Genomic DNA, 18,222 nt, shown 5'->3' with positions numbered 1-18,222 from the left:
ATAAAAACATGGAAGACTATTTTAAGGTATATGTACATTCTTAAATACATGGATATTTAATAAAACTACTTGGACACCTTTTTTAAATGAAAATGAACATTTTGTATGAGTTTACGAAGAATATGTATTTTTTTTCGTGTGCATGCATTTTTTAATAGATGAATACTTTTAGTTATTTATTTTAATTGAAGATATATGAATTAGTGAGATATATAGAGACCATTATGTCCGCAGTAGGTTATCCATTCACAAAGCAAAAATAGGAAGAAACTAATTATTCAAGTTTGCTCTTTGCTCCCAGTCCACGTGAGAGCGAGAGATTGGCGACACAGCCTTAGCGCTTGCTAGAAACGAGGCACAGACGAGCCCCAGGCGGTTTGGTTTGAACCAAGAGGCCACCTATTTGACACTCACCAAATAGTCGAGGAAACGCCTGAACCACGTTATAGCATATGGGCCGGTCATGGTGCGTCCCATTGTGATGCTTGATTAGTTTCCTGGAAAGTATATTTAGATTGACAGGTCCAAAAACTCTAGTAAAAATAGAAAAACATAACATAAAACTAAGAAAATATTCACCTACATACATATGAATGTTCATAACCGCGAAGAAGAATGTTCACCATGTATTTGACATGTCTATAAGAAATTATATTAATGCATTGAAAAGTTCATGTGCTATAGAAAAAAGGTTCATAGATTATAAAAGTTGTTCATACAACACGGGAAAAAATATTCAAAAGGAACGACAAAAAAAAATTAGAAAATGACTTAACATAAAATGGAAGTGAAAATAAAAAAATAAATGTCAAAAAGAATTAAAAAAGTAAATGAAAACCCATAGTGCTCGGCCCAGGACACACACATTCCACATGTTTGTCCAATATTTTGACGCCTTGAGCGTAAAATATGAATCACCTTGAATATCGAAATAACTAATTAAGGGGTACCCCTTGCAAAACTCACTCGCAATTTCTCTATGCTGACCACTTGTCGCAACCTGTTTTTTTTTTCCTTTTTTCTCGTAGATTTATTTTTCAATTACATTTTAACCGTGCGTCCAAATCACAAACCGTTTTCGCTCTTGGATTTCTTGCAACGAGATCTTCGAAACAAGATCCTATGTTAATAGGTTTCAACAAAAATTCAGGCAAAAACCAAAAAAAAACTGAAAAAGACTAAGAACCGGAAAAACCCTAAAGAACTGTTGTCTTTTTAACCTATTTGTTTCTAGCATAGTTGTGCTTTTTATATCATAAGAATAGCGTAACTAGCTATGACACATAGGCGCCGGGGGGGGGGGGGGGGGGGGGCTCTCCATTTTCATAAACAATCTTGTTTTTATATGACATTTGACGAAACTCATCCTAGTTCTGTCAAGTTTTCAATGTGATGGACCGCGGGTAATATTGATAAAAGTACAAGGTTATATGTTAGAAAATCATAATAGCCAAAAACTGAATAGGCTAAGGTACACAATATTTATGCAAAGTAAAGGTTCTTTTTTTGCAAGTATGGTATAATCTAGCTTATGAAAATCTGGCCCGCCAAAACTGTGTGCACTTCCCCGCCAAAAAAAAAACAGACAATTCGTGCATTGATACGTTACCCTCTACTAGGGTACTGGATTGTTATTTATGTTTGATTAAATTTCTTGGGTTGGTAATGACATGCATTTTTGTTGAACCAAAGATGAGATCATAATGTTGTTAACAAAAAAGAAGTAGGCCAGCTTCGGTACGGGAGCAGTGACAGAGGTATGTGGTTGTTTGATGGTCCATGGACTTCAATGTAATTTTTATTATGTTTGCAGTGAGTTATACTTTCAGTGTATCTTTATAATAAATCTGATCCTTTTTAGGAGAAAAGTACATAGCTAATTTCTGGTTAAAAATAGTACATATGCATTTAGAATGAAACCAATATAACAAGGATTAAACCAACTAAGTCCACCGATTATGCCTAGGGTACTTTTGTTTAAGTATCATCATGCATGCAGCTCCACCAATTCTAGCTCGCGTTGTTGGTGACATTGCAGGCCTTTCTGACTTCGCCGGGGCCAGTCCCGGTGAGCACCTCAATGCCTCCCATCTTCACCATAGCCCCCGCAAACCTGACTATCCACGCGATAGGGTTGGCGGCATTGTCGGCCACCATGGCCGCTGTCTTGTTGCCGGTCGTTGGCGTCTCATCCATTAGCGTCTGGTCTGACGTGAACAACACCTGCCCAGAGGCCACGTTTTTGTAGAACTGGTTGCTCAGCTTGTTCGGGTCTGTCACACGGTTGTTGCTCACGGAGATGAACCCCCCGCCATTCCTCGGAGGCGGGCACACCTTCTTCAGCTCTGTCGCGAAGGTGGCGTTCATAGTGGGGTCGACAGTAGGGTACAACCGCGGGGTGACGAAGTTGCAGTGCGTGAGGCCGAAGGAGTGCGCGCCGGAGAGCACCACTAGGTCCTCGGCGTTGAGGCCCTTGGCGGCGAAGCTGTCAAGGAGTTCTTGGAGCTGAAACGCGGGCGATGGGATGCCCTGGAAGACCTCGTCGGCGATTGACTGGAAGCCATCCAGGCGGCCGGATGGCATGTGGAAGGTGAACCCGCCCAAGGTGCAAGTGGAGTCGCGCGCCGCAAAGGCCAGGATGTCGGCACAGGAGACGACACCCGGGCAGACGGCCTCCACGGCATCCTTGATCTTGTTCACGGCTTCGTATCCGCGCAAAGGGATTGTTGTTTTCTCAGTCTCTGGCTTGTTGGCCGTCGGGTCTAGCAAAATGGAGGCATCGCAACCCTGTAAAAAGTCATTTAATTATAAATATATGTTTCCGATTTGTGCATATTTTTGTTAGTAAAAGTTGATAGAATAAATACATTGCATAAACATGAAAATCAAGAAAAGTCTGATTGTACTATTTTCACCTAGACAGTTTTATTCTACTCTTGAATGTTAAAAAAAATGAGACCAACCCAAAGGCTAACCCTCGTTGGCTTTTCTTTATAGGAGAAACTCCGTGAGCACCGCGCGTTCATGCCGGGACTCGAACTCGGACGGGCTGGCAGAAACCTCAGCTGCCCAGCCAACGTGTCGACGCCCCGTCCTCTTCTACTCTTGAATGTTGGTAGTTAAAATTAGAAACTTCAATGCATGCTTTCGAGATAGTCTCACGTATTCAAGAAAGGATATAGGAGTAGTATATGTTTGTATAGAATGAAAATGTCACATATGAAATTTATTTAGATTTTCGAATGGAATCCAAAGTGTTTCAAACTGCCGTGGCATGTGTTTCGATAAAGGTACATACCCTGACAAAGCAATCGTGGAAGAAGAGGCGAACAAAGGCAGCACCAATGGTGGGGTCACTGCGGATCATGCCTTGGACGACGTTCCTCACCGTGTCCTCGGCTTTTGGGCATGACGAGTTGTAGAAGCTGTACTGCAGCCCGGCGGCGTTCGACACAGAGCTCAGCGCAGCGGCCATGAACGCCATGAGCACCACAACCTTGTTGGCTGCCATCGCGTACTATTTGTGTGTGTTTACTGAAAGAGACTTGCTGTAAGTGCTTGATGGTGACAATAGTGTGGTTTCGATGAGTATTTATAGATCACGAATCATCGTAAGAGTACGAGGACGAACACGCTCATGCATGACCATAATTAATTAGCTAGTGTGTTCACTGGGTACAAAGAATATGTTCGAATGATTAGGAGGTTACCGTACCACACAGGTAGTTGAATTATTTGCAGCTAGAGACGCGTTGACAATGCCACATGATAGCGTATTTTTTCATGGAGGATTAGTAAAATCACAACTACACAATTAATCTGGATGATTAGTTTGTTACAGCATGTGGACTTTTTTTTGGGTGGGGACAGCATGTTGACTTTTTTTTTCCAGAACGAAGGCTCGCGAAGAGCCCGACTTTGGATTAACCCACAAAAGAAAAAAAAACCATCAACCTGTCAGAAATACAAACTCTGGATTACAACCTCGAGACAAACCAAATAGAAACAAGAAAAAAAACGGCACGATACAATGGCACCGGGAGCAGCTCACATGCCAGAGATACAACAAACTAAAAAAGATCAACAAGAGGCACCTAGCTTGAGGATGACAAGGCCTCTTGCTCGCGCGAAGCCGAGGAGAAGGGAAATGCCGGCAAAGGAGAGGAAGATCAGATGACCGGAAGGACAACCGTTGCCACAACACCTGGGACCCTGACGGAAACACCACCCTCCAGATCCATCGTTGAAGAAGGCTTCTGCCTCCTCGCCTGGCTCGAAAGGCATCGCACCGTTGACAAATGGACACGTTCACCCTAGAACCTGGATGAGTGGCACCGAAGGCAGCCACAGTATTGGAACCAGGCAGTCTCGTCCTGCCGTCAACTTCTCACCTGGAGCAGAACATCATCGAAAACCAAGGACCCAGGCGTGCAAGAGGAGAGCTGCCAGAATGGACTAAGGAACAACAGCCAGGACCAAGATCAAATTGAGGAGCTTTTACACAACCGGCTCGCCGGAGTGACACTGCCGGAAGGAATCCCTATCCCCTCCTGTCCAGTAACCACGGGCACCAAACTAGGATCACTACAGCCACACGGTGAGCACTCAAAATGGCCTGAACCAGGGGGACACCACCACCATTGGAGTTATGCTGCTGCCGCAGACACCCACCGCACACATCACAACAAAGTCCAACTTCCCACCTTGCTCCCTAAGTAGCGCCTTCAAGAAGGATACGATGCCAAGGGCGTCGCTGCCGCCCAACAACGTCGGGGTTTTCACCTGGGAGGCACAAGGGGAAAGGGGGCGGGGAATATATACCTGATAGACGCCTCCAGGTAGGTGCGCGGCGCTCGCGGGCGTCGCCACCGTCACAGCCAGACGAGCTGGCTAGGGATTTCTCCTGTCTATATTCCCATCACTGCTCCCACCCGGAAGAGAACTGACGTCAAGGATGAAGCAGGCCAGAGCAGGGGGGAGGGACTTGCCGAATCCGCAACTGAGGTTGGAAGGCGGCCATATCTAGCGCCGCTGAAGCCGAAGCGGAAGCTGCCACCGCCACGCCCTAGCCCGCATCCACCAGATAGCTCGCCGTCCACACGGTCGAGGGCACCATGCGCCGAGGATCCGGTGGCGCCAATCCAGCCGGGGCCGCCGCCCCGGGTCCCGAGGCCCCCCGCGAGCGATGTGGAGCAGCAGGAGAGGCCCCGCCGCCACCTTCTGTTGGGGGACGCAATATTTAAAGAAATTCCTACGATCACGCAAGATCTATCTAGGAGATGCATAGCAACGAGAGGGGAGAGTGTGTCTACGTACCCTCATAGACCGAAAGCGGAAGCGTTAAGTAACGCGGTTGGTGTAGTCGAACGTCTTCGTGATCCAACCGATCCAGTACCGAACGCACGACACCTCCACGATCTGCACACGTTCAGCTCAATGACGTCCCTCGTACTCTTGATCCAGCTGAGGCCGAGGGTGAGTTTCGTTAGCACAACGGCGTGTTGACGGTGATGATGAAGTTACCGATGCAGTGCTTCACCTAAGCACTATGACAATATGACCGAGGTGGAAAACTATGGAGGGGGGCACCACACACGGCTAAAGATCAACTTGTGTGTCTATGGGGTGCCCCCCTCCCCCGTATATAAAGGGGGGGGAGGAGGAGGAGGGCCGGCCTCAAGGGGCACGCCCAAGGGGGAATTTCTACTCCTAGTAGGAGTAGGTTTCCTCCTTTCCTAGTCCAAGTAGGAGAAGAAGGAAGGACATGGAGAGGGAGAAGGAAAGAGGGGGGCGCCACCCCCTCCTAGTCCAATTTGGACCAGCCCATGGGGGGCGCGCTGCCTCCCCTTGTGGCCCTTCTCTCCTTTTCACTAAAGCCCAATAAGGCCCAATACTTCCCTCTGGTGAATTCCCATAGCTCCCCGGTTCTCCGAAAAATACCCGAATCACTCGAAACCTTTCCGATGTCTGAATATAGCCTTCCAATATATGAATCTTTACTCTCGACCATTTCGAGACTCCCCGTCATGTCCGTGATCTCATGCGGGACTCCGAACAAACTTCGGTCATCAAATCACATAACTCATAATACAAATCGTCATCCAACGTTAAGCGTGCGGACCCTACGGGTTCGAGAACTATGTAGACATGATCGAGACACATCTCCGGTCAATAACCAATAGCGGAACCTGGATGCTCATATTGGCTCCTACATATTCTACGAAGATCTTTATCGGTCAAACCACATAACAACATATGTTGTTTCCTTTGTCATCGGTATGTTACTTGCCCGAGATTTGATCGTATCATCATACCTAGTTCAATCTCGTCACTAGCAAGTCTCTTTACTCGTTCCGTAATGCATCATCCCGCAACTAACTCATTAGTCACATTGCTTGCAAGGCTTATAGTGATGTGCATTACCGAGAGGGCCCAGAGATACCTCTCAGACAATCGGAGTGACAAATCCTAATCTCGATCTATGCGAACTCAACAAACACCATCGGAGACACCTGTAGAGCATCTTTATAATCACCCAGTTACGTTGTGACGTTTGATAGCACACTAAGTGTTCCTCTGGTATTCAGGATTTGCATAATCTCATAGTCATAGGAACATGTATAAGTCATGAAGAAAGCAATAGCAATAAACTAAACGATCATAGTGCTAAGCTAACAAATGGGTCTAGTCCATCACATCATTCTCTAATGATGTGATCCCGTTCATCAAATGACAACACATGTCCATGGCTAGGAAACTTAACCATCTTTGATTGACGAGCTAGTCAAGTAGAGGCATACTAGGGAGACTCTGTTTGTCTAAGTATTCACACATGTACTAAGTTTCCGGTTCATACAATTCTAGCATGAATAATAAACATTTATCATGATATAAGGAAATATAAATAACAACTTTATTATTGCCTCTAGGGAATATTTCCTTCAGTCTCCCACCTGCACTAGAGTCAATAATCTAGTTCACATCGTCATGTGATTTCACACCAATAGTTCGCATCTTTATGTGATTAGTTCACATCTTCATGTGACTAATACCCAAAAGGGTTTACTAGAGTCAATAATCTAGTTCACATCGCTATGTTATTAACACCCAAAGAGTGATCATGTTTTGCTTGTGAGAGAAGTTTAGTCTACAGGTCTGCAACATTCAGACCCGTATGTATTTTGCAAATTTCTATGTCTACAATACTCTACACGAAGCTACTCTAGCTAATTGCTCCCACTTCCAATATGTATCTAGACCGAGACTTAGAGTCATCTAGATCGGTGTAAAAAGCTTGCATCGACGTAACTCTTTATGACGAACTCTTTTATCACCTCCATAACCGAGAAATATTTCCTTAGTCCTCTAAGGATAATTTTGACTGTTGTCCATTGATCTACTCCTAGATCACTATTGTACTCCCTTGCCAAAATCATGCTAAGGTATACAATAGGTCTGGTACACAACATAGCATACTTCATAGAACCTATGACTAAGGCATAGGGAATGACTTTTCATTCTCTTTCTATTTTCTGCCGTGGTCGGGTTTTGAGTCTTTACTCAATTTCACACCTTACAACTCAGGCAAGAACTCCTTGTTTGACTGATCCATTTTGAACTCCTTCAAAATCTTATCAAGGTATGTACTCATCGAAATTCTTATCAAGCGTCTTGATCTATCTTTATAGATCTTGATGCCCAATATGTAAGTAGCTTCACAGGTAATTCTTTCTTTGAAAAACTCATTTCGAATTCTCCTTTATGCTTTCCTGAAAATTCTACATCATTTCTGATCAACAATATGTCATTCACATATACTTATCAGAAAGGCTGTAGTGCTCCCACTCACTTTCTTGTAAATACAGACTTCACCGCAAGTCTGTATAAAACTATATGCTTTGATCAACTCATCAAAGAGTATATTCCAACTCCGAGATGTTTGCACCAGTCCATAGATGGATCGCTAGAGCTTGCACACTTTGTTAACACCTTTAGGATTGACAAAACCTTCTGGTTGCATCATATACACCTCTTTTTTAATAAATCCATTAAGGATTGTAGTTTTGATATCCATTTGCTAGATTTCATAAAATGCGGCAACTGCTAACATGATTCAGACAGACTTTTAAGCATCGATACGAGTGAGAAAATCTCATCGTAGTCAACACCTTGAACTTGTCGAAAACCTTTTGCGACAGTTCGAGCTTTGTAGATAGTAACACTACTATCAGCGTTCGTCTTCCTCTTGAAGATCCATTTATTCTGAATGGCTCACCGATCATCGGGCAAGTCAATCAAAGTCCATACTTTGTTCTCATACATGGATCCCATCTTAGATTTCATGGCCTTAAGCCATTTCAGGGAATCTGGGCTCATCATCGCTTCCTCATAGTTCGTAGGTTCGTCATGGCCTAGTAACATGACTTCCAGAACAGGATTACCGTACCACTCTGGTGCGGAACGTACTCTGGTTAACCTACGAGGTTCGGTAGTAACTTGATCTGAAGTTTCATAATCATCATCATTAACTTCATCACTAATTGGTGTAGGCATCACTGGAACTGATTTCAGTGATGAGCTACTTTCCAATTCGAGAGAAGGTACAATTACCTCATCAAGTTCTACTTTCCTCCCACTCATTTCTTTTGACAGAAACTCCATCTCTAGAAAGGATCCACTCTTAGCAACAAAGATCTTGCCTTCGTATATGTGGTAGAAGGTGTACCCAACAGTTCCTTTTGGGTATCCTATGAAGACACACTTTTCCGATTTGGGTTTGAACTTATCAGGCTGAAACTTTTTCACATAAGCATCACAACCCCAACTTTAAGAAACGATGGCTTAGGTTTCTTGCTAAACCACAGTTCATACGGTGTCATCTCAATGGATTTTTAGACGGTGCCCTATTTAACATGAATGCAGCTGTCTCTAATGCATAACCCCAAAACGATAGTGGTAAATCAGTAAGAGACATGATAGATCGCACCATATCTAATAAAGTACAGTTATGACGTTCAGACACTCCATTACGCTGTGGTGTTCCAGGTGGCGTGAGTTGCGAAACTATTCGACATTGTTTCAACTGAAGGCCAAACTCGTAACTCAAATATTTCGGCTCTGCGATCAGATTGTAGAAACTTTATTTTCTTGTTACGATGATTCTCCACTTCACTATGAAATTCTTTGAACTTTTCATACATTTCAGACTTGTGTTTTATTAAGTAGATATACTCATATATGCTCAAATCATCTGTGAAGGTCAGAAAATAACGATACCCGCCGCGAGCCTCAACACTCATTGGGTCGCATACATCGGTATGTATTATTTCCAATAAGTCAGTGACTCGCTCCATTGTTCCGGAGAATGGAGTCTTAGTCATCTTACTGATGAGTCATGGTTCACAAGCATCAAATGATTCATAATCAAGTGATTCCAAAAGTCCATCCGCGTGGAGTTTCTTCATGCACTTTACACCAATATGACCTAAATGGCAGTGCCACAAGTATGTTGCACTATCATTCACTAGTACAGCGAGCTCCTAAACAAACGGTTTTAACCCCTTTCCGCGACGGCATTTGGAACCGTCGCCAAGTGAGTGTGAGCGATAGGGGGTCCTTCCCACACGATCCTGAAACCATTGGGGATATGCCCTCCTGGCACACATGTTTGGCAAAATGAGATCATGTGCGACCGGCGAGCGCTCAAATACGGAAATACGTACAATAGAGCTAAAAAATACAATTATACGGCAAAATTGTTTCCGGTCGCAAGTACATCCCACACAGTCAGTCCCCGCTAAACGTTTCCGTTCGCATGACATCCCACACAGTTGCTCCAAGGAAAACGTTTCCGTTCATAGGTACATCACACACAATTTTTCCCGTTAAATTGCTTGCATTATTGAATATATCACACACAATCCATGGAAGAAACTGTGTGGCAAAGGCTGTCCATCACACACAATTTTCATGTGGTAAACTTTTGAGCAAGGTGGCCTAACGCAAACAGTTTTCAAGAGAAAGTCGTGTGTGATTGTTCATTGATCCAACACGGTTTATTCCTAGAAACGGTGTGCGCAGCCTGAGGTCATCGCCCACAGTATTTTTTCAACAACCGTTTGCAATAGCAAAACCCAATTAGCAGGCTAATTATCCGATTATTCATAATCCATTTATTAATATAATTGACAGTTCATATTAAGCACACAATATATTTCATTTTCATAATTGAAATACATCAGAGTACAACATCATATAGCTTCAGCACTCAGCTACCCCATTACACAACTACACCAGGACTAAGTTTCACATGCAACATCTATAATCTTTCGAAATTAGCATCATAGACTGTACATAGACAAATGTATCTCATCTGGAAAACTGCTGAAGCAGAAGGCGAATATTGAGCCTTCATTGATGTTGAAGGTCTTTGTAACTTTAGGCCAGTGCCTGTGGATGATTGACCGTCCATCCTGCGTCCTCTTCAGGAACACTTCAATATTAAACCTTGGGTGTTGTATGAATACCTTCCTCGCCTCCTGACCATACAGGTGGTTTGAGAGGTAATCATCAGTGAACTGCTTTGGAAAGGCCTGAAAAACAAGGATGTGCATAAATATCTTCTCTATATTGGAGATAGGGCAAAGGAATAAAAAAGGCAAGGTATAATAGTTAGTACCATCCTGTAGTGAAGTGATGTCTTCTTGATTGTGCAGACAAAGATCTTGTTGTTTTTTGTCGCTAATTTCTTTATCCTAACAATCTTTCTAAGTTTCTTGACTTGACTGATATTCATGGACAACTCATTTCTCCATATGCAAAAAGGGTCGAACAATGGGTCAAAACCTCTGACAGCAGGACCTACATGTGCAAGACCAAATTGTTAAAAACCTAAATATTAGAATGGTTCCTGCAATTGCACAATAATGTGCTATTAGACAACGGACCATGCACGTGCTAACCTCGATTGTAAACCTCAGTGCTTCCCATTGTTTCCCTGCAACGCATATAAGGTAGTTAGTCATCAGGTTAAGTAAGGGTTCACATGCTATCAGTAAAATATGTTGATGAAAAATAATCACATTACAGATTTATCAGATTAATTGAAGCCACACGGAAACCCATTTATCCAAACCAAGCATGATTAAGAACTAGGAAATATAGCACTTGTATATGTTTCTCATGTATTAAGTGCAGCCAAATTTGATGTATTCCTCACATGCACAACAATACAAAATTCTACCCACAACAATTGGACATCGTATTGCAGAATTGAACCAAGCAGTTAACTAAACACCACAACAAATGAACCAAACATTAACTAAGCACCACATTGCACAATATAACACACTTCTAATAGAATATCAGATAGTTAACCAAATAGTTAACTACATCCAATTGTAGCAATTGTATTTGTTTCTCATGTATTTACTACAGCCAAATCCAATTTATTCCTTACATGGTATACAATAACAGAATGCACCCGTAATTTTGTAAAGATAAATTCGATTTATTTCTCACATGGAAGACAATACAAAATTGCAGCCTGAAGAATTGAACACCACATTTGCAGAATTGAACCAAACAGTTAACTGAAGATGACAACTAATTAACAAAACAGTTAATAAGTGAGCACCACACTTCGCGGCATATAGAACATATACACTAGAGCAAAAGATTGCATGGTAAAATTAGATAGCACAATTCACTAGAATTTGTGAAGGAAAGGCAGGAGCAGCACACGCAATGGGTAAACCGAGCATGCTTAACCGGCGTAGCTAGCAAATGGCAAGGTGCTCCTTCAAGATCTGGGGGTCGGCACGAATGGCAGCCATCGTGACCTCATCCGCGCATGCGGCCGTGATTTGCTTCTCCGCTGCCAAATGCTCCCTGAGGTCCTGGCTATACTACATGCACCATGGCTTAGGCCGGTGCTTATTTGGTGGAGGGGTCGGTGATTTGGGTGGAAGGTGTCGCGCTCGAGCCCGTGGTAGGGGCATGTAGAATGTGGAAGGAGGAGGAGGATGGGGTCGGGTGTGGATTACATGCTTGAATAGGCGAGGCCGAGGAGCGTGAAGAAGGGTCGCCGGCGAGGAGGCGGCGGTGCTGCAAGCAAGGAGTGAAGGCTTCAACTTGAAAAGGAAGGCGGAAAGAGGGGAAATGTGGCTTTTGGTAAGGGGAAGGGGGCAGGGGAGGTAGATATTTCCATGGAAGCCAAAAATTTGGAATCGCTTCAGCCAAAAAACTGGCGCGCAAAGTGTCATCAAACACGGTCCCTTATTCAGACACGGTCCAAAGATATTTTGTGCTGCATCTCACACGGTCGGTTATAATAAACTGTGTGGGATCTACTTGATTTTTTGTCTTGATTTGAATTACATAATGAGGTCACAGCGGCCATGGACGGTGTTTGAATTGCTAGGCCTTTTATCTGTAGTGATCATAAAAGAATTCGAATTATTCTGGGTTCGCTTGCACATTTTTATGCATTAAGTGAGTTTTCAATGTATTTATGTGCATAATTCAAATTTTAACTACATGCACATGCTCCAGTGCATATAAATTCTTTGAAAAAACAAATATGTGTCCATGGTTGCATGCTTAGGTCCCATGCAAGAAATGGGAATGAATTTCAAATACCATGGCACTGTTGCTTGCCGGCAAAACATTGAGATGCCTGGTTTTTAAAATTCTAGTAAATCCAAAACTCGTCTGAAATTCATAAAACTTGGCATGCTATCATGAAGTGGCATCAACATGCCATGGTACAAATTTTGTCCCATTTGGGGCAGGTTTGGGTATATGCTTCTCACAAACCGGAGCTTCTCACAACAAGCATGATGGTTTTCGGTAGGGAACGTCCCACCTTTGGGGACGAAACGATATCCATTGCCTCTTATTGCTTTCAAATTTTTTTCTCATGTCAACATATAACAACAGGAGTGTTGTGTGATATTTTGTGATTTTTCAGGATTCGTTTGGACATTTTTATGCATTAACTGAGTTTTCAATGCATTTATGTGCATAATTCAAATTTGAACTACATGCACATGCTCCAGTGCATATAAATTGGTTGAAAAATCAAATATGTGTCCTTGGGTGCATGCTTAGGTCCCATGCAACAAATGGGAATGAATTTCAAACACCAGGGCACCATTGATTGCTGGCAAAACATTGAGATGCCTGGTTTTTAAATTCTAGTAAATCCAAAACTCGTCTGAAATTCATGAAACTTGGCATGCTATCATGGAGCGACATCAACATGTCATGGTACAAATTTTGTCCCATTTGGGGCAGGTTTGGGTATATGCTTCACACAAACCAGAGTTTCTCACAACAAGCATGATGGTTTTCGGTAGGGAATGTCCCACCTTTGGGGATGAAACGATATACATTGCCTCTTATTGCTTTCAATTTTTTTCTCATGTCAACATAGAACTACAGGAGTGTTGAGTGATTTTTTGTGATTTTTTGGGGTTCGTTTGGATATTTTTATGCATTAGCTGAGTTTTCAATGCATTTATGTGCATAATTCAAATTTGAACTACATGCACATGCTCCAGTGCATATAAATTGGTTGAAAAATCAAATATGTGTCCTTGGGTGCATGCTTAGGTCCCATGCAAGAAATGAGAATGAATTTCAAACACCAGGGCACCGTTGATTACCGGCAAAACATTGAGATGCCTGGTTTTTAAATTCTAGCAAATCCAAAATTCTGTTGACCATTCACGTGACGCTACGTGTCTTGGTTTTAATGGTTGTAGGAGGTGCCATGCGGACAGTTGCTTGACCTTGATTGAACGGGAGGTGTGCGAACGCCATCCGGTGCGCAGGCTGACCGAGAGGCGTGCAAGTTGTCCTCGAGTGCGTAGGCTCACCGGGAAGCGTGCGAGCTGTACGCTGCGTAGGCTCACTGGGAAGCGAGCCCTTTGACTTCCATGGCCGTCCGCCTTTCTCGCTTCCTATCCATTAATGGCTCCCAAGCCGAAGTTTAATTCGCTTTTTAAATATAGAACACTCATCGCAAACGTTTTAGTTAGAACACCCGTATGCAAACCGACAGCTTCCCCAGGAAGCCATGAGAAAATGTGCCGAGCAGGATTTCTGCAGCTCTTGATCGCAAACAATTTAGATAGAATACCCATATGCGAAGTGAGAGCAGCGCAAGATTTGTTCATCCCTTCAACGCAAACGGTTGTTTTGGATGACCCGTGTGCAACCACGTACAAAAAATTCGGTAAGATTTGCATCTGTCATATTGGGTATGTTGCCATTTGTCAAACTAGAAATATTTACATTTGTTGATCTAGTAACGTTGCCATTTGTCAATCCTTGTAACACTGCGATTTGTCAAAATATACAGCTAGAAATCATTAGCACTATGTAATTTTTGCAACTAAAATTCAATAATTAAGCATGGATTTCATCCATAGATTAATCAGTCGTTCTTAATTTATACAAACAGTTCAACTCGACAACTGAACCGACCAAACTTCTCCCCAATTGTTGCCAACCACGTACTGAAATAGCTAGTTCAACTGTATATACAAGCTAATTTTAAGTACGTTGTACAGTTCGACCACACATCTATAGTCAGATGAACTGAACAGAATAGCCCCTAAATACTACTACCACCATGAAGGGGCTTTGTGCTACTTCCGGCAGCTTCTCCTCTGCCGAGTGCGCTCAGTAAGAGGCGGCGGAGGAGGAGGAGCCTACCAACGAGCTGGACAAATGTAATATGGTGCCTGCCGCTGCTGCACGTTCAGCGACGCTTGCCAGCTCGAACGCCCACTGCCGCTCCAGACAATCCCTCTCGAAGCGGCCGAACTGCTCGTAGATCTCCTGATTCCTCGCCTCTGCGTCGGCGTGTGTTGCGGCCACGGCGACGGTAAGGCTCTTTGCGTGCTCGACGAGGCGCTCCTCCTCCTCCCGCAGGAACTCGATGTAGCGCGCAAGGTCGCTGACGTATGTGCGGGCCTCCACCTCCGCATCCCTCCTTCGGGCGGCGGTGGCAGAGCGGGTGATGATCCCGGCGGTCGACGGTGGGCTGGCGGCCACGGTGGCCGACGATGGGGTGGCGGCCACGACAGCCACCTCCCGCCTTCGGGCCGCAGCGGTGGAGCGGGAGATGGCCCTGGCTTTCGAAGGTGGTGTGGCGGCAACGGCGGCCAGCAACAGCAGCCGACCGGCAGCGGCGGCGGAGCGTGTGGTGGGTGTTCTGCGCACACCCAACAGGGACGCCACACGCACTACACTACGCCAGGGACTGCGCCGCCGCCGCGGTGTAGCCTCCCAGTTGGAGCTGTCCTCTGATGATGGCGGAGTGGCTGAGCGATGACGACGGACCGGTGCCATTAGCGATTGTGGGAGAAGCAGACAAGATAAGCTACATGGAGGGAGGGGAAAATGCGACGCCGGACTCGCCGGCCGTGAGGGTTTTTTATAGCAGGCCAGCAACCATTGGGATTTTGGGGGATTTCACCGAGTCGGGCAGGAAGCTTGCGCGTGAACCTGCGAGGTTGCATGGGAACGGGCTCACCGATGATTCATTGGCGCCACCGTTTGGCCAAAAGAACGCCCCCGCGCGCTGCGCAATCTTGCGCTGTAAGCCGTCTGTGGCATCGGGGTGACAAGACGTGCGAGAGGAGGACGAGAGGACACGTACACATACAGTTAATAAAAAACGTTTGCGATTTAATTAGCTACTATACCCCTGTCCTGGTTTATAAGTAGGATTTAACTAATAAAATACGAATGCATGTCGCCATAGATTATATCGTTGGAGTCGTATTTGAACATAGTTTCCAGCTATACAATTTTTGTAACATGCATTAACACTTTTTGGTTAAATTTAAGGTTATACACCAGCAAGCGTTTGCCCGCAATACACATGGTTATTCCATCACAAAAAGCTCTAATGGATCAACTGTCTACCATGTATCACACACGCAACTCTAATCTGATTCGTGCTTGATGTCTCCGACATCGCTCGCATAGTTCGTCTTATTTGCCACGTATCTCTGTGCCGTCCTCTGCTCGTGTCCCTCGGCAAGCTCTGCTCGCCGTTAGGCGCTGTGGCGCGCTCTGTCGCATCCATTGGCGCGCTCTGCTCGCGTCCCTCAGCGTGCTCGGCTTGTGGAAAACTTTTCCTTGAGGCGACCGCGGAGCGCTCTGCTCGCGTCCCTCCGCGCACGCTCTGCCAGCGGTTGGGCGTGCGCACGATCACGTCGGGGGCCCCATATGCATGCGGTTGCGCCGCGCGCGTTCCCATGCGATGCAGTTACGTGCGGCATGATGGAGTTACGCGCTGCAAATTAGAACTGCCAACAGGGCCTGCCGATATTCCTGGCCGTCCGGCTTCCCCTTTAATTCCCGCGGACATTATAACCTTAGTCTCTTCAACCTTTCGATCGCGCCCCACAACACAACAAGCACACCCACGACGACACATAGAGAGGGGATGTCCGGCGGCGCTGCAATGTGATACGTCTCCAACGTATCTATAATTTTTTATTGCTCCATGCTATTATATTCTCTATTTTGGATGTTAATGGGCTTTATTTTACACTTTTATATCATTTTTGGGACTAACCTACTAACCGGAGGCCCAGCCTAAATTGCTGTTTTTTTTGCCTATTTTAGGGTTTCGAAGAAAAGGAATATCAAACGAAGTCCAAACGGAATGATACCTTCGGGAATGTGATTTTCTCAACAAACGTGATCCAGAAGACTTGTAGTATGCGTTAAGAAACAAACGAGACGGCCACGAGGCAGGGGGCACGCCTACCCCCCTGGGTGCGCCCTCCACCCTCGTGGGACCCTCGTTGCTCCACTAACGTACTTCTTCCTCCTATATATATCCACGTACCCCCAAACATCCAGGAGCACCACGAAAACCTAATTCCACCACCGCAACCTTCTGTACCCGAGAGATCCCATCTTGGGGCCTTTTTCGGAGCTCGACCGGAGGGGGCATTAATGACCCACAAGTATAGGGGATCTATCGTAGTCCTTTCGATAAGTAAGAGTGTCGAACCCAACGAGGAGCAGAAGGAAATGAAAAGCGGTTTTCGGCAAGGTATTCTCTGCAAGCACTGAAATTATAGGTAACAGATAGTTTTGTGATAAGATAATTTGTAACGAGCAACAAATAACAAAAATAAATAAAGTACAGCAAGGTGGCCCAACCCTTTTTGTAGCAAAGTACAAGCCTGGACAAACTCTTATATAGAAGAAAGCGCTCCCGAGGACGCATGGGAATTATCGTGAAGTTAGTTTTCATCATGTTCATATGATTCGCGTTCGGTACTTTGATAATCTGATATGTGGGTGGACCGGTGCTTGGGTGCGGTCCTTACTTGGACAAGCATCCCACTTATGATTAACCCCCATTGCAAGCATCCGCAACTACAACAGAAGTATTAAGGTAAACCTAACCATAGCATGAAACATATGGATCCAAATCAGCCCCTTACGAAGCAACGCATAAACTAGGGTTTAAGCTTCTGTCACTCTAGCAACCCATCATCTACTTATTACTTCCCAATGCCTTCCTCTAGGCCCAAATAATGGTGAAGTGTCATGTAGTCGACGTTCACATAACACCACTAGAGGAGAGACAACATACATCTCATCAAAATATCGAACGAATACCAAATTCACATGACTACTAATAGCAAGACTTCTCCCATGTCCTCAGGAACAAACGTAACTACTCACAAAGCATATTCATGTTCATAATCAGAGGGGTATTAATATGCATATAGGATCTGAACATATGATCTTCCACCAAATAAACCGGCTAGCATCAACTACAAGGAGTAATCAACACTACTAGCAACCTACAGGTACCAATCCCAGACTTAGAGACAAGATTGGATACAAGAGATGAACTAGGGTTTGAGAGGAGATGGTGCTGGTGAAGATGTTGATGGAGATTGGCCCCCTCCCGATGAGAGGAGCGTTGGTGATGATGATGGTGATGATTTCCCTCTCTCGGAGGGAAGTTTCCCCGGCAGAACAGCTCCGCCAGAGCCCTAGATTGGTTCCGCCAAGGTTCCGCCTCGTGGCGGCGGATTCTCGTCCCGAAAGCTTGCTTATGATTTTTTTCCAACGAAAGACTCTATATAGCAGAAGATGGGCATCGGAGGGCCACCAGGGGGCCCGCGAGGCAGGGGGGCGCGCCCCGACCCTCGTGGCTAGGGTGTGGGCCCCCTC

General features: G+C 44.9%; 1 protein-coding gene across 1 annotated transcript; it reads right to left on the bottom strand.

Moving 5' to 3' along the window:
• Window positions 1-1,824: 1,824 nt before the first annotated feature.
• LOC125506575 (peroxidase 2) lies at window positions 1,825-3,550 on the bottom strand. Its single transcript, XM_048671393.2, has 2 exons — window positions 3,299-3,550; window positions 1,825-2,787 (listed from the first exon to the last, which is right to left on the bottom strand). The coding sequence occupies exons 1-2, from the start codon at window positions 3,509-3,511 to the stop codon at window positions 2,011-2,013; spliced, it is 990 nt and encodes a 329-aa protein (XP_048527350.1). The 5' UTR covers window positions 3,512-3,550; the 3' UTR covers window positions 1,825-2,010.
• Window positions 3,551-18,222: the final 14,672 nt, after the last annotated feature.

The sequence above is a fragment of the Triticum urartu genome, chromosome 1A (assembly GCF_056163025.1).
Source record: "Triticum urartu cultivar PI428250 chromosome 1A, HENAU_Tu73, whole genome shotgun sequence".
NCBI lineage: Eukaryota > Viridiplantae > Streptophyta > Magnoliopsida > Poales > Poaceae > Triticum > Triticum urartu.
This window is presented reverse-complemented; position numbering and strand designations above follow the sequence as displayed.